Source organism: Balaenoptera acutorostrata, chromosome 10 (assembly GCF_949987535.1).
Source record: "Balaenoptera acutorostrata chromosome 10, mBalAcu1.1, whole genome shotgun sequence".
NCBI lineage: Eukaryota > Metazoa > Chordata > Mammalia > Artiodactyla > Balaenopteridae > Balaenoptera > Balaenoptera acutorostrata.
The window spans coordinates 65229885-65256027 of record NC_080073.1 but is presented as its reverse complement, the minus strand read 5'-3'; the positions used below and the strand labels follow the sequence as shown (position 1 = coordinate 65256027).

The 26143-nt window shown below is 36.4% G+C and overlaps 1 protein-coding gene across 14 annotated transcripts in view; it reads left to right on the top strand.

Moving 5' to 3' along the window:
- MLIP (muscular LMNA interacting protein) overlaps positions 1-26143 on the top strand; it is a 298573-nt gene that overhangs the window by 195149 nt on the left and 77281 nt on the right. For all 14 annotated transcript variants that reach the window (XM_007186944.2, XM_007186939.2, XM_007186945.2 and 11 more), the window contains 3 exons: positions 3731-3775; positions 14198-14242; positions 25406-25534. In XM_007186944.2, coding sequence (XP_007187006.2) covers positions 3731-3775; positions 14198-14242; positions 25406-25534 — 219 coding nt within the window. The remainder of the gene's footprint in view (positions 1-3730; positions 3776-14197; positions 14243-25405; positions 25535-26143) is intronic.

Sequence of the window (26143 nt, the reverse complement as noted above, 5' to 3'; positions counted from 1 at the left end):
TTTTGGTGGGAGCATTTAATCCATTTACATTCAAGGTAATTATCGATATGTATGTTCCTATTCCTAATTTTTGTTTTTTTGATTAATGTGTGTCTTGGTGTGTTTCTCATCAGGTTTATCTTGTACGGAACTCTCTGTGTTTCCTGGGCTTGGGTGACTTTCCTTTTCCATGGGAAAGGATTATAGTGGGAAGTTTTCCACTATAATCTTTTCAAATATTTTCTCAGACCCCTTCTTTTTCTCTTCTTCTTCGGGGACCCCTATAATTTGAATGTTGGTGTGTTTAGTGTTGTCTCAGAGGTCTCTGAGCTTGTCTTCAATTCTTTACATTCTTTTTTCCTTATTCTGCTCCTCGGCAATTATTTCCACCATTTTGTCTTCCAGCTCACTTACTCGTTCTTCTGCCTCAGTTATTCTGTTATTGATTCCTTCTAGTGTATTTTTCATTTCAGTTATTGTGTTGTTCATCTCTGTTTGTTCTTTAGTTCTTCTAGACCTTTGTTAAACATATCTTGTATCTTCTCAATCCATGCTTCCATTCTATTTCCGAGATTCTGGGTCATCTTTACTATCATTACTCTGAATTCTTTTTCAGGTAGATTGCCAATATCCTCTTCATTTATTTGGTCTTGTAGGTTTTTACCTTGCTCCTTCATCTGTGACATATTTTTGGCCTTCTAATTTTTTTTTTTTTTGATGAGTGGGATTGTGTTCCTGTCTTACTGGTTGTTTGGTCTGAGGCTTCCAACACTGGAGTTTGTAGGCTGTTGGGTATAGCTGGGTCTTAGTGCCAAGATGAGGACCTTTGGGAGACCTCACTCTGATGAATATTCCTTGGGGTCTGAGGTTCTCTGTTAGTCCAGTGGTTTGGACTCAGTGTTCCCATCACAGGACCTTCGGCCTGACCCCCGGCTTGTGAACCAATATCCTGCAAGCTGTGCAGGGCAGCAGAAAAAATAAAAAAAGAACAATAACAAATAAAAAATAAAATTAGACTAAGAAACTAACAGATATGTTAGAAAGAATATAAAATAAAAATATAGATGAAACAACAACCAGAAGGGAAAACAGAACCACAATAGTAAGAAAGAGGAGGAGAAAAAACCCAAAAAGGTGGAAAAGGCCTTGGCTGTGGAGGGCAGGTCATAAGCAAGGGTGGGGTTTGGGCAGTGGGTGGGACCTATGCTTAAGACCCACAGGGCTGGAAAAGGCCCTGGGAGGTATGGGGGTGTGGGGCTTAGACTTAATGGAACAGAAGGGGCCCAGGTGTGCCTCCCACTTCTGGTCAGAGAGCAGGGGACCCCACCTGGTAGCCGAGCAGGCTTCCCAGGTTCAAGTAGGCAAAGCAAATGCCCTCTGTGCCTCTCCTGCTCCTTTGGTCCTGGAGGGCCCCTCCCTCCTGCTTCTCTTGTTCTCCCCCCGGCCTCCATCCTATTCCCCCAGGACCAACGCAGCCCAGAGGGTGACTCTGAATGCATAGGACATGGCCCAAGAGCTGGGCAGACTTCTCCAGCTGATTGGGCAGGAGAAACTCTGGGTACATTCCCCCCAATCTGAGCACCTGAGGGTCCCTCCACTTGGGAACCCCTCCCCCCTCTCAGCCACCCCTCAGGGGCACCCGTCCTGTCTGGCCTCCACTTCTCCTCTCCCCTCAGTCCCCCCACATCCTACTGGTTCGCTTGGGGGTTCCTCTCATTTCCTTGGGCATTGAGGTCCCCCACCAGTGTCCAGCATGTGCCCTAGTTGTGGGGAGACATGAACTCCACATCTTCTCACACCGCCATCTTGACCCTGCCCCCCGCTTCTTTTAAAGTGTAGTTTTGCTGGATGTAAAATTATAGGTCCCCTCTTTTCAACAGCTTTTGGCCTAGGTTCTTTTTTTATCAACAACATAACTTGTGAAGTATTTTGTCAGCATGATATTTACTCCTCTGCTACACAGTGATCATTTACAGAGCAGCACTGTGATCTTTTAGAATTTTATCTTTATCTATGATGTTACTGATTTTTCCTATTATGTGTCTAAATGTGCTTTGTTTTTCTCTTATGTATCTCTTTGATCTTTCATCTAAAGTTTTCACTCTTTTTTTCCCCTTACATTTAAGATCATTTTAGTCATTATTTTATTTTATTTTTGTTGTTGTTGTTGTTGTTGTTGTTTTTAAAGTATTTGTTTATTTATGCCTGTGTTGGGTCTTCGTTTCTGTGCGAGGGCCCTCTCTAGTTGTAGCAAGCGGGGGCCACTCCTCATCGGGGTGCACAGGCCTCTCACTATCGTGGCCTCTCCTGTCGCGGAGCACAGGCTCCAGACGCGCAGGCCCAGCAGCTGTGGCTCACAGGCCCAGCCGCTCCGCGGCACGTGGGACCCTCCCAGACCAGGGCTTGAACCCATGTCCCCTGCATCGGCAAGCAGATTCCCAACCACTGCACCACCAGGGAAGCCCTAGTCATTACTTTTTTTCAAACATTTCTTTCCTCCTAGGACTCTTACTAGACTGATTTTGTCACCTTTGCTTCTGTACTCTATGTCTCTTAATCTTTAAATATTTTATTAATTTATTGCTTCCTAGTGCCTCTAAGAGAATTCATCAATCTGATATTCCAGTTCAAGTATCTGTTCAGTATCTATTATATTCTTCAGTCCCTATGTTCAGTTCTCTATTATAGCTTATATAGTTCTGTTTTAAAAGTCAGGTTTATTGAGGTATAATTTACCTACTATAAAATTTTCCCCTTTAGTATATAATTCTATGAGTTTTGACAAAGAATAGAGTTGTGTAACCTCCACCATATCCAAGATATAAAACTTCCATCAAAAGAAAAAGTTTCCTTGTGCTCCTTTGTAGTCTATTCCTCCCTGCAACCCAAGTGCACTTGCATGTATCCATAGCTAATTTCTTATTTTTTATTGAAATATAGTTGATGTACAATATTATTTCAAAATTTTCAATGAAATCAGTTAGCTTGGTTGAGAGAGTTTCCTCAGCCATGTTTTGTATCTCCAGTACAAATTTAGAGAAAATATATGATACGGTCCATCATATATAGGTTTTTGTTGTTGTTAGTTTCTGTGAGTTTGTCACAAGGAGAGAAGGAAGCAAGATAAATTAAGGTACTATTAAAATGGCTGAGAATATGAAACATGTAATGAGAGAGACAGTAAAGCCATAATGGAGCTGGGAAGCCTCATTGATTTTGAAGTCTCAGTGAGGCTGAAGAAATGTTTTGGGATATTTGAGAAATGAAGATGGTAGATGGGAGGTAGAGTTCTAAGAGGAGGATGTGAAAATGAAATTTCAAAAGTTTTCCATTTTATTTGTGAAGGTAACATCTAGGAATGGTCCTGGGAGCAGAAGATTGAAATGGAGTGGATAAGAGTATCTTTGGAGTTGAGCAGCTCAAAGAATTGAGGGGATAGAGGCTTATGTGTGAATTTTGAAATTGCCAAAATTACATAAGGAACTATTATGATCCATGAATGAACATCATCAATAAATAAGATAAAATTTCCTAGAAAGCTGATCAATAACAGCAATGAAAAAAATAATAAAGTGATAGTGTTTAATGAAATAATTTTCAAAGGGACAGGGGGGTTTGTAAAGAAAAGAGGGAGTAACGGCTAGAAAGTCTTAATAGGAAAAAAAAAGGTGAACATATTTATCCCAGAAGTTGAATCTTTTAACATTTTCTTGATTACTTCAGTAGTGTAATTGTTTTTATTTTCATATAGACACCTACAACTCTTCCAAGAGCAGCTGGTCGAGAAACCAAATATGTAAGTCCCTTTATAATTATACATACTGCTTTTTAAATGGGTGCATGTGCATGCTTTGGAGAGAACTCAATTACATAGTCATTTAAATTGAATTAGTTGAATTTTTCATAAATGGAAGGGGTAGGATGGTATGATAGGCCCAGAGGTGGAAAATCAGGCTATGTCAGGTAAGTTTATTGAATAAATTCCTTCTTAAGTGAGGTCTCATTTGATTAGTTTGGCTGAATCAAACAGAATTCTAACACCTGCTTTCTGTCTTTCTAATTATCAAGGCTTAGATGACATTTTCATTTCTGTAATGGTTTATCGTGCTTATTATGAAAGAGTCAACTCATATAGTTGAAACATTAAGATTTGTCTGTTTCTAATAGGATTGCCAATTTATTTGATTTGGACTAGTTTGTTGCTTTCTTTCATTTAAATTTTTTTCAAATAAATCAATTTCCACCTATGAGCAAAAATATAGTAATAATTGGTACGTAGGTATAGACTCACACACTTGATTGAATTAATTGTGGGTATCTGGCTCTGAATGTCCTAGATGCACACACACACACATAGCCTCATCCCATTCCTATTCTTTATTTACCTAATAATCCATCACGGGGCCAACTTCTGCTTCTGACCCAACATATTCTAGTGTAAGCAAGATTGTCTCCTAAGCAAGTGTTTAGTTTTTAGTTTAAAAGAAACCAGTAAACTATTCCCTTTAGGTTATACTTCATATTTTCTACTATGTAGTTTTCAACATCATCACCATTCAGAGTCAATAATTAGTAAATATAAATTTTGTGACATATCTTCTTTGCAATTTATACATTTCTGCCTTCTTTAGAACCTCCCTAGACCAGATAATAAATTGGGTGAAGTAACTGAGCTTCATCACATTCAGAAAATAATGTTTAGAAAGTATGGATAGGAACACTGCTTAGAACATTTTCTAGAAGTTTTCTGTTATTTTCTGTTATTACTGGAAGTCATTTGGAGTAATACTTAAAAGAGTGGAGGCATTTAGTGGGCTATACCCAAGTTTTAATCACAGTGTTGCTGTTTGCTAATGAATCCTGGAAAGTCACTTAACCTCTCTGTGCCTTAATTTTTTCATCTATAAAATTGGGATACTAATATTTAGTTGATGTAAGATTTATAACTGTTAACATATGAAAAGCCCTTACTGTAGTCTGACACATAGAAATGATTCAATAAATAATGGTTCTCCCCCTTTTTCCCTCTCTTTTTCCTTTGTTTTTCCCTTTATCCATGTCTCCCCCCTTCTCTGCCCCCTCCTTATCTTGGAAAGACTAGACACACCATGATTTAGCTGAGTTCCTTGATTCTTCAGTTGGATATAAGAAAAGAAAGTCCCTAAAGATGCTTCTATTTTTTTGTGATTGAGACATTCTACAAGAGCCAGACCCAAGAAAAAGTAGCTAGAATATTCTTTACTCTCACCTTCCTTTCTCATCTACTCCTAATTTGCACCCAAGTGCATCTGATTTAGACTCATTTACAATGAGGTACAGAGGGCTGATGCCTCCTCCCACACCTCCTGGAGGTGGATAATTTGATAGCAGTGGAAACAATTCTGGAGGGGCTGCTTCAATCTCCATATGTCAAATTGTTCTTCTGTCAGTTATCCGACTTGATTAAAGGAGGTTAACCTTTGCCCCAAACTTTGTGAGAGCATTTGAGTCATTCAAAGTTAACACTGAATCATCAAATAGATTTAATATAGCCTCGAACAAATATAAACTCTAATTCTGATAAGATTCTTGACTTTGATTAAATTTGGTTTCTTGGAAAAGCTTTGTTTTTTAATTTCTCTTACAAAATGACATTTTAATTGTTGTTTGTGACACCTCAAATATGTGCATGTCTTTTGAAAGACTAGATGGGATGATTTTATGGTGGAATGGGAAAACCAATTTTTGGTGCCATCAGAGAGAAGTCACACTTGTAACTATTTGGTTTCAGTTATTACATTTACTAAGTGATGTCTGATACAGTTTTTTTGAGGAGAAAAATGAAATTTTAGAACAGAAGTGTTCCTTAGCTATAAGCCTTAATCATATGTCAACAATTGACCTTGAATACACTATGTCCTGATTTTTAAAAAAGAATGATACTGTAATATTTCCTTTCTTAAAAACTTTTTTTTTTTAATTATTTTTTATTTAAAAAAATTTTTATTTTATACTGGAGTGTAGCTGATTTACGATGTTGTGTTAGTTTCTGGTATACAGCAAAGTGATTTAGTTACACATATATTTATTATTTTCCAGGTTCCTCTCCCATGTAGGTTATTACAGAGTACTGAGTAGAGTTCCCTGTGCTATGCAGTAGGTCCTTGTTGATTATCTATTTTATATATAGTAGTGCATAAATATACGATAATCCCAACCTCCTAATTTATCTCTCCCCCCTGACACTGTAATATATTTTTCTAGAAATTCTAATATTCATATTAGCAGAGCTACAAATGCCTCATATTAAGTGCAACTTGAATAGTTTTCCCTTAATTCATTAATTAATCTCTACATTTTTCTCCCTTCCTCTCTCATGGAAACTCAACAGCAAATCTGAGAATCCTACAGACTGTAACATTTCAATTCTACCATCTCTCTTCAAAACTTTGAAGAAAGTAGGCATCTTCACCGTATACACCTGCTGGGACTTGGTGTATCATTGTCTTTGTAGAGCTTCTTAGATTCGATTCTAAAGCAGGGATCATGCAGTTTACCAACGTCTGCACCAGAGAGAAAAAAAAGGGAAGATTTAAATTAGAACCAAGAAAAAAAAATTTTTTTACACTTGAGGATGGCCTCAGCTGCTTAGCACAGTCTACTCAAAATCCCTATTTCTGGGGGCTCTTTAAAAGTATAGTATATAGTCTGTGAATTGTGATGAGTAGAAAGTGTAGCCAGTTCCTAGCTCTATTATTCAATTTTCCACTTTTTTTCACTATTTTGACAAATATTTGAGTGTCTGCCATGCCCCAGTACTCACATGGAGTACTCACATGGAGTGTGAGGGATGAATAGAACAGCAAGGTCCCCATTTCTGAAGCATAGCATGTGGGAGACAGTAAACAAAATAGGAAAGAGCAATCTTGCAGAAATTGGAGGAGAGTTAGCCAGAGTACTGGCTGATGTTAAAACAAATGTACAGTTGCTAGTTTTCAATGTGTCAGTATGTCCATTGGATTTCCAATTTTCCTGGGATGTTGAGAGTGGTTTAATTAAATAATGAGAAATGATATGACTAATTACTCTTTAGGGGACTTTGATGAAAAGCTGACTTTCCTTCATCAAAAAAAGAAAGAAAATCCATGTAAAACAATTCATTTCCTTTTCTTAATCTTGATTGCACATATTGTTACATTTCACAGTCTGTTTTTTAGGATGAGCCAGATACAGTAAATGACCTTCAACTTAAACTAATTAAAGTCCAGGTTTTTCTTCAATTCATCGTGTACTTGAATTGCAGTTTAAAGTAATTTAATTGAGGTTCTCTTAAGTGTCATAGAATTTAAACAAGGCGAACAAACACGTTGAGTGGTCCTGATCTCCACAGGTAACCTGTGGGATTGATTAATTTATCATTCGTATTTCACTTGATTGTTTTTAACAGATGCCAAATTCAACAATCATAATAACTAGTGTTTTGAGTTCTTACCTTGCAAATCAGCTTTAACTATCTCATTTAACCTTATACCAGTCCTATGAAGTGGGTATGATTATTTCAAATCTCCACTTTATGAAGGAGGAAACAAAGTCACAGAGAAGGCAAAGTCCAACCCAGGTCTTCCTCATGTCAAAGCCCCTGTTGTTATTTTTTGTGTGTACCAACAAGGGCTGGAAATAACTTGTCTTCCTTAAATATTTTATCCATTAGTATTCATATTCTGTGTCTAAATTAATTCTTCATCCCCAGTAAACTCCAGCCTAAACTTTGAAAGAATAATTTCATATTTGGTGACAACTTCTAAGATGATAATATTTAGTATATTTCTAATGTTTTAAATTATTTGCTTACATGTAAATTAACTCAATTTATCAGTTGATCTACAAGTGATTGTTTCTCATGGCACTCATTTTTAAAGAGTTTCTTTCCCTCTATGTAATGGAATGAATTTTCTAATTAAATTTCTCTTTCATTCTGTTTTCACTCTATCATCTTTGGAGGGGAATGTTATTTTTTTTTCTTTGCATTACACTTGCCTTTGTAAATGTTTATTATTTTTCATTAACTACTACCAGTATAAATTCATTTCACTCATGTAATTCAAAAACCACAGTATGCTTTCTTAATAAAGAGCAACCTCAGAAAATAGGGCAAGTATTTGGACCTATTACTAATTTATCAAAAAAACTGTAATTTGGAGTCACATTCTATTGATAACAACTTATTTAATAAACTCTCTACATTTAAGAAGTTACTTTTAAGTGCCAGAGAAATAACAAAGACAGCTTTATTGAATATGATATAGCATAGAGGTAAAATCTCATTTTAATGAGCTTGAGGGACAGAAAAATATCATTACAGTGGAAGCATATTGCTTTCAAAATATCACAGAATATTAAAAATGTGTCAAACTTTATTAAGACTATTTCCCTCTATATATACAGATGTTCAAATAAAGGTCATCTTCTCCAATTAAGCCACCTCACACAGTCCCCTTGTTGCTATGCTTGGAAACGTTGCTAGGCTGGAGTGTTTCAGAGGCGATGTGCCCTAATGCAGCCATAGATCTTAAGAGTAAGAGGTGACAAATCCAATCTACTTAAATCCAGACATGGATCCAAATCTGCTTCTATAGGTTGTGACCAGAGATTTGATGAGTTGTGAAGAATTTAAGCAAGAAATTCCACTCTACTGATCATTTTTCTTTCTGTCTTTCTTCCCTTTTTTTTTTTTTTTTCTTCCCACTGTTCAGAAATGTTTCCAAGGTATGCATGTGTGAGAGGGGATGAGGAGGGAAAGGAAGGTAATTATATAGGCTGAGCTAAATGAGGAAGAAGAGAAATGATTTAATGAGACAGCCTTTATGCTTTGGTCCTTCTCATCATCATTTTAGATGTCACCAAAAATGAAGGCGCCATATTTCAGCCACACTTCCCTTGATCTGATTTTTTATTCCTCATTTGCACATGCAAACCATGACTGTCGCTGGTCACTATGCCCTTTTATTCTGCCTACCAATTATGTTCATAACAACGTGGAATCATCATTCCCTAAATTACTGAGTCAAACTTTTTAAATACTTTCAACTCCACTTTTTACATTTAGACCTTTTGGGGACATATCACTAACTCATAATATAGCTCTTAGTGAGATATTCATATAGGGTAAGGTCTACAAGTAGAATAAACAGTATGAAGCAAGAAAAATATGACACCTCATACATATATCTCTCTGTCTTTGGTGACTACCATGCTCACCATTGGATTCAACTTTTTAAAATTTTATTGAAGTGTAGTTGATTTACAATGTTGTGTTCATTTCTGCTGTACAGAAAAGTGAGTCAGTTATACATATATAGATTCTTTTTCATATTATTTTCCATGTTGGTTTATCACAGGATATTGAATAATTCCCTGTGCTATGCAGTAGGACCTTGTTGTTTATCCATTCTATATAGAGTAGTTTGCATCTGCTAATCCCCAACTCCCAGTCCTTTCCTTTCCCAACTCTCCTCCCCCTTGGCAACTGCAAGTCTGTTCTCTATGTCTGTGTGTCTGTTTCTGTTTCGTAGATATGTTCATTTGTGTTGTATTTTAGATTCCACTTATAAGTGATATCATATGGTATTTGTCTTTCTCTTTCTGACTTACTTTGCTTGGTATGATAATCTCTAGGCCCATACATGTTGCTGCAAATGGCATTATTTCATTCTTTTCTATGGCTGAGTAATAGGTCATTGTATATATGTACCCCATCTTCTTTTGGATTCAATCTTTTGAGTAGTGCCTTATGTACAAATAACAGGAACGTTCTCTAGCTTAAGGGTAAGACAGTGTCTTATCATTTTATAATTTTATATTTCCTCAATGCCAAGCTCAGCAACTCAGGGATTATTAGGGGCTCTGTTGATATTCTAAGTTTTGCCTTTTTGCTTATCTGTAGATCAGTCTTATCTGGGAGAACTAAAGTAATTCAATTAACACATTATCACTAATTAGAGTTCTTTGAGCCTTAAGAAAAGAAAACTCAAGACAATTAAAGCCAACAGGGAAAAGGTCAAAGAGAAACATTTTAATCCTATTGAATTGGATGTTATATTCAGGGAGGAGGGACATGACTGCTGAAAGGGAAGAAAATATTGCCCAAAGTAGAAGTGCATAGGGTGAAGGCAAAAGTAACTGTTCAATACTTTTTACCTGATACAATTTGATTTTGTCCCAGTCTCCCAAAAGGGTGTCTGCTAGTGTGATGCCTGACACCCATGAGTCGAGAATGGGGAAAAGCTGCAGATTGCAAGGAAAAGAAACTCTAGACAATGACTGAGGAGCTTGGATATACTTTATGTGCCTCTGGCATGAGGTCTTTGGAAGAGGAAAATGGTTTCTCCAAAGTGGCCTTGGCCTAATTGGTGGCTTTGTGTAGAAATTTATTTTTCAGTGGATCTCAAATCTTCATTTCTTTCCTTAGTCTTATCTCTTTCAGTTTGCATATAACCTACCACTTTAATAGGTTTTCTTTGAAATACGAAATTTTGACTTTCCCATTTTTTTGACTGCTCTATTTGTTTTAAAGTTTTGTTTGCTTTTTAATGGTGATATGCTGATTAAAATGCTCCTACTCTATCTTTCTCTCACTTTTTTTCTTTTGTAATTAAAATGATGTCAAAGGCTGTAGAATATAGGTTATGGGACCTTGTTTCACACAAGAGTCATTCTTATACTCATCTGTAAAGTTCTTCATGGTTAGTATTAACGTGGATAGATCAAATGACTAAAAACATCAGTGTTGTTCAAGTCCAATTTCAAGTTTATTTTTAGGTACCTCATGTCGCTTCTGTTCCTTAGTTTAGTTGACCAATTGGCAGTTTTTTAAATATAGTAGCCTTCTCTTGCTACTCACCGTTCCAATCTCAGCTCACCAGACAATCTTTCCTTACTTTTCAAAAATCATTGCTGCAATATTGATGACATAACTATAGCTACAGAATTTAATAAACATTAACGTGTATTGGGCAAGCAGAGGGAAACTTCTCAAAGGGTTTGACACAACTGGGTTAGTTGAAAGAATCTGGTTATATTTGTGATGATACACATAAGCCAATATTCTTTTTCTTTGATAAAGGATCTGAAGTAGCTTTATAAATATTAACTCCACCCTGAGGTTCAAATTTAATTCTGTTTTTTCTCTGGGAATAGTTTCTTATAATAGTGATATGAAGTCCATTATATTAGATGAAATAAAAATGTACTGGGGATGTCTAAATCACCTTGTTGTTATGTCATAATTCCCAGTGAAGAAATTTTGGGGACTTATGGAGACTGGATACAAAGATATTTGTGTTTTTCCCTAATTTAATTAATGTGTTTGCCTGAGCACTTTCTCTTTTTTCCCTATGATAGTTTGGTATTATTTAGCACAAAGTACTGAAAAATGTTAGTAATATAGTTAAATTGTGAAAATACTTTATTTTTAGTGTGTGACTTCTTTTTTCCTATAATTATTGAGATAAAAATATAACTATATTTTGTTCCTGTCAAGATACATTCAGTTCAGCATATTTCATAGAAGTCATTTAACTTAGGGAATTCATAGAGAATTCTCTCATTACTGCAATAATGAAGAATTAACCAAAAGGAAAACATCCTAAGACATTAGAAGAAATCATTATTACTCATATTACATTATGAGGTTAAAAATGAAACCCTAGGTGAATTGAAAAATCACTGGGATAGGCATTCTGAAGGGTAATTTTCTGCAGCACAGAATAACCATGAACCTCAGTGCACGGTAACCTGGTCCACAGCAATTAGAGGTGGGGAGCAATTAGCCAGGACATACTGCTGCTGTAGAGCAGGCAGGGACGGCAGTGAGCAGTGACCATCCTGGTGAAGAACGTCATGAGTCAAAAAATCAAAAACAAACCATGTTGGACACAGTATGAGAAGGACAGCAGGAGCCTGGTCGTTATGTTTGGTGATTCACACTCTTCCGTACTTGGCGATACCATAGGAACCACTCAGCTTTCAGTTTTCAGTTATCATTCACTTCTCAGAGAGTAAAAGCAATATTGACACATCTGTCATAACCCCGAAAATATTTGCAATTTCAAAAAGAATAGAGATAGTATAGGAACACAAATTTATCATGTGTCAGCCAAGTATATTTATGATTGCGCATCTGTATGTTGACCACTTCCCTGATGTGGAAGCCTGGTCTCCCATTTAAGAGCAGAAAAGCTTGAGAAAACATAACTATTAATATATATATGTAACCCAATCTACAAGAAAGAAGGAGGAACTGTGAGTGTCAGAAATGAAGAGGGAGCTACAGGTGGGAAAGTTAAGAAGAAGCTTAAGCTCTGGGGGAACACAGGTATGTCAGAACACAGGTGACAGGAGCCAGGAGCTTAGAGTTTAACTTTCACTATATAACGAGTCAGAGCTGTGGATGAATCCTTTGTGTGTGTCCAGGAGCCTAGAAGGCCACACGGCCATGAAGCATGTGATAGAAATAGACATAAATCCTCCCACCATCTTTAATCTACACTCTTGGGTGGTAATATAGTCATCCATGAGAAAATGGGTGCTAAACCTGTGAAAGTTGAAGATGTGGGCACCTGCCACCCTGTAAGTTCAGGCATATGAGGGTGATGAAATAAAACGGAAACTGGTCCAGAATCAGTGAAGTACCTGGGGCCCCCATTAGGGCAAACATGAAATGTATTGTAGGCATGGTTTCCCAACCCAGGGTTTCTCAGATACCTACAGAAATCATCACTGAAATTACCCTGACTGAAGAGGAGCTCAAAATCAAAACTAAAAAGCTATCAATCAAATGAGTAAAGAACATCATGGGGCAGAGGCATGAAGGAGAGTCAACAGATACAAGAAACAGGGGATTTAGCCAAGAAAGATTATAGAAAAATCTGGAATGAATTTATAAATATAATAAAATGTTGAAATAGTTAAAAGGAGTTACAGATACCATAAAGAAAATTTGATAAAGAACCAAACTGAACTTCTAGAAGTTAAAAATAATATCATTAAAATATAAAATTCAATGGCCATATTAAATGTATTAATATACTGTTGAAGAAAAATGTGTTAACCGTCAGGCTTATATGTGGAAACTATCCAGAATGCAGCATAAAGAGACAAAAAATATGACAGGGAATTTTATAGAAATGGAGGATGGATTCAGAAGACCCAACATATATTTAATCAAAGCTCCAAAGAAGAGATTAGATATAATGGGAGAGAGGGAATATTTGAAGTAATCCCTGGAGGATTTTCCGGAAATGAAGAAAGATATGTATTCTCAGAATGAAGGACTACACCAAGCCCCCAAAAAGGATACATAAAAAGAAGTCCATGCTCAGACACATCATAGTGGAATTACAGAATGTCATGGAGAAAAATCTTAAACGCTAAGCAGATGTGGAGACCGATGATCCAAGTTATGACGTTTACATTCACAGCAGTAACAGAAGTCAGAGCAAGTGGGCAGTCCTCAAAATGCTGGGAAATAATAACTATTGCCTTAGAATTCTATGTCCAAGTAAACTCTCATTCAGGATGAGAACAAAATAAAAACATTTTCAGACAAAGCCCAAGACAGGAAGTTCTGAAAAAACTACCAGAGCATTTACTTCAGCAAGAAGGAAACTAAATCCAGAAGAAAGGAGTGAAATTCAGGAACCAAGGATGATGAAGCAATATTAGCCTCCTCTTTAATTTAAAACAATTAAAATTTTTTTTCATGAAATCATGAAAACTTTATTTTCTAATATGAGTAATTTAATGAAAAAATCTGTTATTTGTTTCATTTTGCTGTACATAAATATAAGTATAGCTAACAATGTTGGTAAGTTTGAGTAAAATACGGAGTATACAAAGCATGACATATTACATCACCTTGAAGAATTTTTGATGTCTTACACTAGTACTTGTGTTAAGATGCTAAGGAAAAGCAACATAGAAAACATCATATTTACTATTATGTGAGCTGAATAAAAATGTGTAAGAGAAATATTGTAAGGCAATGTACCATAAATGTGAAAAAAATCATTTTTTGGTGGCATAATGATATTTTTTTCTTTTACTTAATACCTGTCAAAATTCTACAAGGGGCATGTATTATTTTAGCAATAAAAAACTTCAGAATACTTAAAAACATAGATATATTATCTTACTAAATTATGAATTTCACTAAATAAACACTATGTTTATAATTTTGCAGGCAAACCTCGCCTCACCATCTTCTACGGTATCTGAGAGTCAGCTGGTACGTATCCTTTTACTAGACATAGACCTGGTACTTTAGAAAATTCTGATCTTTTAAGACAGCTTTATCTGAACAAATGTGAACTGAGAACAAATTGACTGTATATATAAGTTTATTTGCTTACTTGTCTAGTAAAAGTTCACTGATGCTTTTCTAAAGCTCCATGTGGTTGTTTTGCAACTCACAGACATACATAAAAACATACATAGAACTTATTTGCCAGTAACTTGCATCCTAGTAGTGGTGTTAGGATAGAACGGGCAAGGCCAGAAGGAAGATGCCGATGGAGGTTAGAGGCAAGGACTCACTTCTGGATGGGAGAGATCAGAAAAGGGTTCAAGGACAAGGTAGCCTTTGATCATGTAGAGTAGGTTCTGGACTTGAGGAAATGAAATATTTCAGACAGGAAGATCAGCATGTGGATGGTCTAGACCAGGGACGAACAATAGAAATATAGTGTGAACCTCAAATACAAGCCACATTTGTAATTTAAAATTTTCTAAGAGCCAAGTTAAAAAAGTAAAAAGAAACAGGTCACATTAATGTCAATAATACTTTTATTTATACACATATTATCATTTCAATATATAATCAGTATAAAATTGAGATTATTTTACATTCTTTTTTTGGGGGTAAAGTCTTTGAAATCTGTTATGTATTTTACATTTACAGCATACCTCAATTCAGGCTAGTCACATTTCAAGGACCCAACAAGGGGGTTGGTGGCTACTGTGTAGGACAACACAGATGTAGGCTCTAGAATCTGTTATTTATAGATAAAAATTTGATTAAGTAGGAAAATTACTTTTTCTAACAGTGCTTTGTATTATTGTTACAGTGATGAGCAAATTGGAACCATGATATGTTACCTAGATATTACTAAATATTTTCTTTATTATCTTTTAATTTTTATTGTTTATAATTGTAAACTCCTTCAGTAAAAATGAATGAAAATATCTAGTAAAGCACTGTGAGACATTAAGAAGACAAAATCAGTTTAATACTGATTTTTCCCCCCATTTTAAGCAATTATTTCTGTGTCCTACATCCATAGCCAACAAGTCATCTTGTCATTATCATGCCAAAAGGATAATGATATTTTTATTTGTAGTGCTGGAAAATCATAAAAAGTGTAGTTTGACTCTTAAAATTTCATGATTGAAGCAAATGGCTTAGGCATGTTGGTGTTTATACATGCAGTGTGTATATGGGGTGTGTTTGCGTGTGTGTGCATGTGTGTGTGTGAAGTGTTATTTTAGTGTCAGTTGATTTAGAATAGTGGCCGGCAGTATAGGATAGTTGAAAGAATGCTGGAACGGGGCCAGGAGACCCATCTTTTACTTCCTGTTCTGACGCTAACTACTGGGCTGACAGTGGAGAAGTCAAGAATCTGGGAGACTGGGCTTCAATCTTCTAAATGAACAACGAGACCATTCGATTACACTCTGTCCAAGCCTTTCTAAGGCAGTGAGTCCATGGTTACTAGCTCAGGGGAGCGAAGGAGTTGCCATGGAAACAAGAGGTACAATAACATTGTGTAGTTGAACAGTTTCCCACTTTAGATATGGAACTATTGTTACAACTATTTTAATGTTTAAAATAATGATATATGTACTTGTTTCTTGAGAGTAATGTGTGAAAATTAAGAAATATTTTGTATGCTCAACATAGATACAACAGATTTTAGATGTTGAATGTGTGTGACTCTGTATATATATTATCAGACTGACATATACATATATATAGATAAATATCAGTTCTTGACTTAATATTTTAAGAAACCATTTCAAAGAAGCAAATATATATAATGATTTCATAAATTAAGACATAGTATAAGTGACCCATTGTAAATGTAATAAGTGAACTTTTTGGCCAATCAATTCTATGAATTTGATGTTTGTGTTCTGAGAAAAATACGAAGTGTTGCTTTGACTGACTTTGATGATAATTTTTTTGCATTTACTTTAGACCTTTTCTCTAGAGAGTTCAAGGAGTTTCTTAACCAAGTTTTAAATTAAGTTTTAATCCCAAAATTCACTTGAGATCTAGGTAGGCTTGTGAAGGGATTATTATCAAGCAGGCTATCACACACTAAAAGAACATCTCTTGGATGGATGTAATTATTCAATTCAATCACTGACTTCTATTTCATGATATTAACCCTGTATTTACATTCTGTGGATATAGAATAGAGTAGAAGTAATTGCATGCAAAGGATGCTATAAGCATTTGCTTTTTTAAGGATTTGTAATATTTTCACTCTTAAGCATTGTAATTTATGAATAAATTATATTTTTATGAATGGATTTCCAATATTTGCCATCATGAACTCTCTTCAGGGTTAAGTTCAGAGTAATTTCAGTAAATAAGAATGCCTCTGAAAAACAAATATGTATATATACACACACAGTATGTGTGTGTGTTTATAACATATACTATACATATAGATGCCGTATGACAGGTAATTCTGAGAGCACACACACACATATATACATATTGCTTTTTGTTTATATGTGTGTATACATGTGTATAGCACATAAAAACAAAATTTGGGGGAACACATGATAGATTATAGTTAAATTATGTAAGCAAATATTGTATGTTTTGCATAAAATAAGCAATTAAAATTATTTGACTCCTATTTTAGGGGAGAAATGTAATAAATTGAAGTGAAAATAAATGTTGAATTGCTATGATAGTGCAAGCTTAATACAGAAGCCATTTTGCTTTTGAGCTTTGGCTTTTTAAGAATATATCGTTTTTTCATATTTTTTTCTTTTTAACGTGGCTTAGCTATTTGCTTGTTTACATTGCAACTGTACCAATTCAACACTGGAAGGAAAAAAAGAAATATGACCTTGCCCCTTACTCTTAAAATATTTCCACTGTTTACTCTGAAAACCAAATTATGTAGTATTAGGCTCAGAGAGAAGTGTTTTGGGGGTCCTGATGAAACTAGTTCACCATTTTGTGCCTCAGTTTCTCTTCTTCTATTAAACAGTAACGCAGTATATCAAAACTGGGAAGGGACTTAGAGATGAAGAAGTTTTAAATATACATCTAGAAAATGGAGGTTGGGACAACTACCCTGTCAACCTGAAGGCATTATTGTAAGGCTCACATATCATAAAATGTGAAGTTGCCAATGTAGCCCTGTACATACGGGGGGGGGGGGGGATGTTATTATTGCATATAAAGTCTCTGAAATATTATCTCTGAGATTTAATGAGTGGCCATTTTTTACAGATAAAGAAACAGAGGGTCACAGAGTTTGAGTAGATCAACTAAGATCACAGTGTTCGTGGTCATCTTTGTTCTGCGTGACTTTCAAAAGGAATCATTATTGATTTTAGATAATCCAAGGGGAATAAAAAAGGCTGATGAAGGAGTTGGGAAATAGGGCCTCTGCGGAAGTGTGACTTCCACCGGGCTCATGTGATCACTCTCTGAAGAGAAGGGGCTGAGTAGGATCAGTTAGGGTCCTGAGGCTTCACACCTATGGATAGTGCATCCCCTGGCATCAGAAAGGGAACAAAAGGAAAGGAAGATCCCGGATCTAGGCTGAACCTTCACAAAACTTTCCTAATTCCTGAGCTGACTCATCATAATATTAACAGAGGCTGGTGGGGTCTCTTTTCTCTGGGTAGGAAAACAGATTGGACTTTATAAATGGTAAGCACTGGTCTTCCTTGGCAATAGGTAAGGGAACATGGTTTAGGAGACATTTGGCTTTTGCTTTTGAAATTTCATGCCATTACAAAATGCTCTTTGTTGCCCAAGATGGAATACTGAATCTAGAGAGTACAAAACAATAGATTTAAAAAATAAACCGCATGGTTATATATAGGTAAAAGCAAAATGGAGCTTACTGGAACACTGTACAGAAGAGGTGCTTAACCTTGCAGGTACTTTGTTCCTAGTTCTGAAAGCCAACTGATGTGTCCTGTTTTAGTGGTGCATGACTGATCTTTCTAAGGGCCCTTGAGGTCTCTGTTGTTCAGAAAATGCAGCCCTGAAAGCTTTTGCATAGAACTAATGTCTTCTTCCAGCTTGTAGGCGGTTTGTCCTTGACTAATTTTCCTTGACACTACATGCTTAAGTGCTACAGCGTTTATCATGTATGCCTCTTCAGGTCTGAGTCATGCTATTTTCTTTTAATTGTTGAAATATTTCAAACTGGCCAATCTGTGTTGTGTACATTCCAAAAAATATTTTTGGAGCTGTGAGCTGTGATTTATAATTATTGAAATCTTGCATATGTTTATTTTAATACAGCTATCATAGTAATTATAAAATATATTTTTGGAAAAAGCTCATCAGATAAGTATTTTCCTGGGTAGTCGAGATCATTTGGTATCAATACTCTGTATTATAAGTGCAAAAACAGGAAAAAGGAAAGGTTTTTTTTTTCCTTTCAAGTTCCTTTTATGATATTTTTTCTTTACAAAATTCTGTCACGCATATGATCTCATTAGATTCACACAATCACTTTGTGAATTAGTATGGCATGAATTGTTATTTCCATTATTCTGATGGAAAAAACCCTGAAGTCTAGATATCTACCATGTGTCAACAGTCCTACAGCTAATGGGTGGTGTTAAAAACTGTCTGCCCCCTCCTCCCTAATCTTGGAAGCATTACTCTACTATAATGTTTTGAAATTTGAGATGTTTCTTTGAAGGAAAAAAAAAAGCTTATGTATTTGCTTCAAAGATATATTTTTATTTTAAAAAAAAGAATTAGAGTTAATAAATTTTTATTAATTGTGAGTGAATCAGCTAAATAATTTAGAAAATATTGCTTTTGTCAACAGTCTTGACTAGGAGAATGTTTTTGAGTTTCTCTGAGCTTGTTGCCACAGAAATTCTAAAGAAAAAAAAATAACACTGGAGAATATAGACAAGACAGAAGCAAATGGCTAAAAGAAGCAGCAATGGTACTTTCACAAACTCCTTGGATCCATCAAATTAGCCAGACTCCCAGAATTTTATATATGGTGTGTTTTATTAGTTTCTTGCTGGTTTTTTTTTACACATCTTATTTCTTCAAAAAGATAGAAATAAGCCCTTGAAAACTGGGATCCTATTCTTTATTTCTTTTCTTTTCTTATCACATGACTACAGAGCTTACTAGCTCAGTCAAAGGCAATTAAAATCACCAGTCCACTAGTTGGAGTTAATTTATGAAAGACGTGGTTCTAAGAAGGCATTATCCATATAATGGATTCTCTAGGTCAGTGTTGGCAGTTAATTTTCAACTTTGGTGTCCAGCCAGAGGCAGTACCAACTTGTTGTCGTAGAATTATGATTATAAGTTCCAAAGGACAGAAACGATATCTATTTTCACAGTGCCCGAATAGCAATATTCAAGGATAAGTGTATACTTGATGAGTTATAAACACAAATGAATAGCGGGATCAGTGCCCCACAGGCCATTAAAACCTGCCCCCAGGCGCCGGGACTCCACATACTGTATCTCTTGGACTTTTTCTCCCTTAAGACTAATAATAGAGTTAGATGTGATCTCCCAAGTTCCACCCACTCTTGAATTATCCAACGAAGATGACATCATTTTCTTCCATGTTAAGAGTTTTATTGCTTATCACCGCAATCAAACAGGGGGAAAAAGAAATGATTTTTTTAAAAATAGAGAGACTTAAAATCTTGCAAAGTCCTTAAAGACATGGCCTCTGGTACCTGGTGTTGACTTCCTGTATCATAGGAGATAATAACTTCGGCTTTCTACTCTTTCTCATCTCTGAGGGTGGAGCTCACCAACTCACATTCATTCTTCTGGTCCCCTAGGGTTGAAAGGCATGTAGATCTTCTATCTTGCGAAGTTCCTTCTTCTTGGTTATACTGTAATCAAAAAATCAGTCCAGGAAAAATAAGGGGAGACCCTAAATGGGCAATCAACACCCTTTAAGGCCTCCATACTGGATCATAGCCAGCATACTGAACTTCTGCCTGTCAATTAGTTTATTCATCCTTCAAATGTCTATTTAGCATCTATTAGGTTCCCAGCACAGTTCTAGGTTTTGGAGAGATAACAGTGAACAAAACAATGATCTCTGGCCTCACAGATCTTAAATACATTCTAGTGGAGGAAGCAAGAAAATAAACATAAACTGAGGTCAGATTGTGTTAAGTACTATGGAAAATAATAGGGTGAGTAAGAGGAGGTGGGGATTGATATTTTACATGGGTCATTAGGGAAAACCTGTCTGCTAATAAGGTGGCATTTGAGCAGAGACTTGAAGAAGTGAAAGAGAGAGTGCTGGAAAGGGAGAAGAGAGTTCCAGACAACACAAAGAGCAAGTTCAAACTCCCAGAGTAGGGAACACAATGTGTGCCAGAGTGGGGAGTGAGGGAGAGAGAGGGGCAGTAGCAGGAGACAAGATTGGAAAGGGAGAAGCTGGCTGGGGAGTGAAAGATTAGGTCATATGGAGCCTCGTAGGCATGACCCTGCAGGCATCGTAAGGGTTTGGGTTTTTACTCTAAGTGCGAAGATGAGGCATTAGAGCACTTTGACTGGAGTCCTGTGACGTGGATTGATTTACTCAGTGATTGTTCTGTGCTTAACTCACCTGAATTGTCAGCCCTCTGAGTACAAGGGTTACGTCTTATTCATCTGGGTAGACACTACAGTTCCTGACATAGAATAGGTCTCACTTGGCAAAATGCTTGCAGAGAGCATCTGATAGATGGTCTGATAGAAGGATGCTTCAGAGCTCCAAGGCAATGGTTGCTTTTTCTTTAAGGCACTTCAAAAATGTCAAGAATACATACATACATACATATATATGTATATGTATAACTGAATCACTTTGCTTTACACCTGAAATTAACACAACATTGTAAATCAACTATAATTCAGTTTTAAAAAAAGACTTTATCAGTATGGTGCGAACTACTCTTCTCATCAAAGCAAATGGAGAGCAGAGTTGTTCATGACTGTTGGGATCTAACACTCTTGGAATTGTGTCAAGAAGAATATAAACAGGCAGACTCCCCATCCACTAAAAGCCCATATGTACCCCTGGCTCTAATGAGGTTCTCAGATTTTAAAACTTGTGATAACTAATCAGAATCACAGTATTCTGGTTCCAGTTAAAAATAAAACATCTGCCTACCCTTTTCTGCAATGATAATGCTATTTTTCTGAAGGTGGGGGAAATATTTTACTAGCAAGAATGAAAGATTAACCTTTTTTTTTTTTTTTTTTTCAAAATATAGCTCCAAAAGAGGGGGGGAAAGCCTTACATCCAGTGTAAATCAATTCTCAGGAAGTTCATCACAATACATTGAAATTTGCTATTTGGAGGATCTTCTTGTTGTTCTTTCTGTGCTCTTTTTGCTGGCTATGGGAGTCATTACCTGTTTTTATTTCTCCACGTAGGCTGGAACGAAAATTATGGTGTCGCTTTCCCTGGCATTGTAAGAATGACAGTTGTTTGTATCACTCACGAGTCTAGCTGGATCTGTCAATTCTTTAGCAGCTAAAAATGAAGGAAGGGCCTCCTCGGGTTAGTTTAGTTGTCATATTGCTGGCAATGATCATCTTAGAGTAGCTCACCTTTATAGACTCTTCTCACTTGTTAATCTAATTTCCTTTGTTTTTGTTTGGATGCAGACTTAGCAAATTAGGTTTGCCAGAATTAGCGAACCAGTCTACTTGGAGTCTGAAGATACCAGGTGACTATGAGCAAGGATGCAGCATAGATTAGGAATTGATAAAGGACAGTCTGTTTTAAGCCTTATGCAATAACTTTGTGTGGTGTGGTTCTTGAGGAGGCAGGAATGTAAATAATCAAATGTGCCGTTATTCATTATTAAAGCACCTAATCATGCAGGAAGATTAGGATCCTTTAGTAGACGGTCCAGTCAGGTCGAATGGCTTTTTTCCAAGGTCATATAGTCTATTAACACTATTGCAAAAATCAAAATCTATGTCCTTATACTTTCCCCCCACCAATATCATGCTGCTTCTTGGGACTGGATTTTATACCAAGTCCAGAGAAATATCAGTATAAATTTTGATGTCTGGCTGTGCAAACGACAGAATCCTTTAGGAGGCTGAATGTAGTGTTTGTGCCCTGCTTAAGGTAAGAAAAACCGGATTTACTAAGACTAGTGAAAAGAAAAGTAAAATGACATGTAATGAGTTAACCAAGGCCTAAGTCATGAATGTGGCAATTGGCAGTGGAAATAAAACAGAAGCAATGGATTTAGAAGGAATCAAAAATATAAAAATACTAGGACTTTGTTAGTGATTGCCCAGAGGAAGTTATAGAGAGGTGGGTGTTTACAAATCATGTTAAGTTTCTCTCTATGCTGTTTCTCTCCCTGTCTCTGTCTCTGGAGTAGGCATCAGAGTAATTAAAATCCTGGGTTTATGATCAGACTAGACCTGGATTAAACCTTGACTTGTTCACATATTAACTGCATGGCTTTGGCATGTGACTGATTCTAAGTCTCTCACAGGGTTGTTGATAAGGAATTGATGAGATAATCAATTTAAAATATTGAATGTAGCGCCTGTAAGATATGGAATCTGGGTCTATGGGATAATGATGATGTCATTATCTGCAATGAATCCTCAAGTGTTTTGAGGCTGGTTTCAAAGCATGCGGAATGGTATGAGCAAGGTGCAGAGGCTGCCATAAACAGGATTGATCAGTGTACCATGGTTTATGGAGAGTACGTGAGGCTCAGAATTGGGCCAACAAGGTTTGAGTTTCAATTTGACCAAAGGCCGAGACACAGTTAGGTGTGGAGGGTATGGTTAAAGGTTACAGGGCAGGAAGTGTGAACAATGTCAAAGGCAAACTATGTTTAGTCTTCCTTTGCCTGGAGTTGGCTTCCCTGTCCATGAAATGCTTGCTGGTAAGTGACAGCAAGTTATGGTGCAGGAGAAAAAACAGGACTAAGGAAAGAGGTAATGAATATAATGGAAGAATTGGGGCAACGGTACTGAGACCGAATAAGCAAACTAGAATGAGGAAAATTCAGAGACTTCAGGTAGACCAAAGCCTAAGAACACAGAGTCCAAGAAAAGGGCAGGTGGAAATAGAGGAAATAGGGAAAGAATCCTTGTTCAATTGCCAGACAACTGTCAAATCCAGGAAATTCATAGCAACAAAAAGCCTCAAACCTGGTAGAGAAATAAGTATGAAGCGTCAGTAACTGATTCTGATATTAAGGCTACTTGATATCCAGCCAACCAGAGGACTGTCTTTTCTGGATTCACCCTGGTGGATGATGATCCCAAGAGAGATGATCTGAGTGGAAGCTTCCAGGCCAGGATGACCCAAAACATCCACCTGTTAGCAATGCAGGAACCAGGGCATCATGTTTCTCTGGCAGGGGGATTCTTACAGCATATCAAGTGCTTCTGGTCAGATTTCTTCCCTCTGCTTTCATCTTTTTGCTAGTGCCACCAAGCTTAGTTTCTAAAATTCCATGTTGGTTTTAGAACCTGGTAAGCCCTGAGTACCGGAGTTGTACAGATTTCCTACTTCCCAAAGGAGCAGGAGAGGAGGTACAGGAGTAGGAGCAGCAGGAAGGAGAAATGAAACAGGAAGTCACGTGGAAAAGAGAGACAGGAAATCTGGACAGTTTCGGATCATGACCCAGGTATCAGGTGTCTCCCTATGACAGGTGGCTGTAGAAATCAGCAACTGCTTGAACTTTGTTCTCATGCTGAGTTCATTGGAGGATATTACTCTCATATGTATATTCAACTGTGTGACTTCACGCATAATTGGTTGTTACTTGCTCATCTTTTCCCCTGGAGAGAAATCAGAGTTTCTTAAGTGGGAGATATTTCCCTGCCTGGGGAAGATAGAGATTTTTCTCAATCTTTATTCCTCCAGTTGGCATAGACATGAAAGCCAGCTGGGAAAATATGGGTTGAAAAAAATATTGCAGAGTGGCATTTATTCAAGACTCAAAACATAATGGGTGGCTTATAGGGCAGAGAGATAGATGTCCTCCCTTAAGGCTTAACTTGAGAGCACCAGCACAGACTGAGGAGAGCTAATTTACTATTTTCTGAAAGGAAATGGGCTTGAGAAGAATGATTACAACAAAATGCTCAAACAGAAAAAGCATCACAACGTTTCACTGAATTCTTGTTTGGGATGTTTTTTGTAAACTTATCAATCATTTTGTGACATTTTACAGTGTAACAAGATTTTGGTGTTTGTGAAACATCATTTTGAAATTGCCCCAAACTAGATTCCTCTCTCTCTCTCTCTCATCAGACTGACATTGGGTACAAATTCACTAATCTGAAATGACTGGTCTATTCACTCAAACTCTTTTGATTGCAAGTTATAGAAGTCAACCTGAGTTGGAAAAAAAAAAAGGGAATTTTGTGTAAAAGAAAAGGAAAATCTTAGGGAGCCTCAGAGAAGAAATTCAGCTGGGTCCCAGGAATGTTTTGGAATTCAATTCTGGAAAGTCCTCAAGTGTGTCTCTTCTCCATACACTTTGCTATATTTTTCTTGATCTCATCAGATCTGCTTTTATGGCAGATTAAGTCTTTCCCATAGCTCCCAAATCCACGTATTATAACTTCAGTCTCCCAGCGTGCCTGCAGACCAGTTTAAAGCAGTGTTCCATATTCATGGAAGAGAACATCTGTTTGCTACCCAGCCCCCATCTCCTTGTGTCAGAAAGCCACCCTTGATTTCATCATACACAGTTTGAACATGGCTTCTGGGATTTTAGGGTTTCCAGAAAAAGAAAGTTGTTTGGGGCTTGGTGGATTGTACTAAATTCGCCTATCCTATCATGCCCCAAATGAATATGTTGCCTGGCACTGAGGATGCTCTCAATAAATATTTGTCAAATGAAATATTTATTGGCTGAATGCTCTGGCAAGGATATAGGAATGTGTTTGACTAGATAAATGAAGGTGTTTTTGCATTTTGAACATCATAATAGTAGATCTTAATGAGTTGATTGTGCTGTAACAGGTAACTAAAACTAAAGTTACATTAGTTAAAAATCATTTGATTTCTAGCTGTTTTTATGTATTTATAAAATCATTTTAAAATAAAAAAAATACTGTGAGAACATTTGAATGACTTAATATACCTATGTATTCATTTTAATAGTATTTTTTCCTTTATTTTAAAAAAAATTGATATTCATGAAGACGAAGCCTGGAGTAATTCGCCCTGTACCTATAAAATCCAAAATATTACTGAAAAAAGAGGAGGAAGTCTATGAACCCAACCCTTTCAGTAAATACCTGGAAGAGCACAGTGACTTCTTTTCTGAGCAGGTGAGTGTGCATATGAGAAAGTCTTTGATATTTGGATAAATAACTGTACAAAATATAGAGATGCCTCTGTGAATATGGTGTGTGCAAGAAAATGTTTGTGATTGGAATATCCTTAGTAATATAAAAGATCTATTTTTTTACATAATAAAACAATTCTTAAGTATTTCCAGGATGACATTTTGAAGTATTTAAGTGTTTTTTCCTAAAATTTTTCTACCTAGTGCTGGTGTTGTTTTGGGGACCAAGATATTACTTCCTATAAAGACACCATGGAGTCACTGATTAAATGAGTCATATAGGTGCTGCATTCTTATTTCTAAACTCCTGCTTCCTTTTGAAACAATGCAATGCCTTAGGTTTGGTACATTAGTACATTTGACAGAAGATCTATTGTTTGGATTGATATCAACATAATAGAGATAATGTGATCCCCTAGATTGAGTGATACTAGATAGGGAATAAGGGCTTAAGTTATTTTAAGGCATCATTGTTTTTTTGGTTTATGTGCAAAAAAGGTATACTATCTTCCCCTTATATATCCTATATGTTGAAGAAGGTATAATGGAAGGTTTTTGATGGTGCTTTATAAGATATTTAGGAAAAACATGA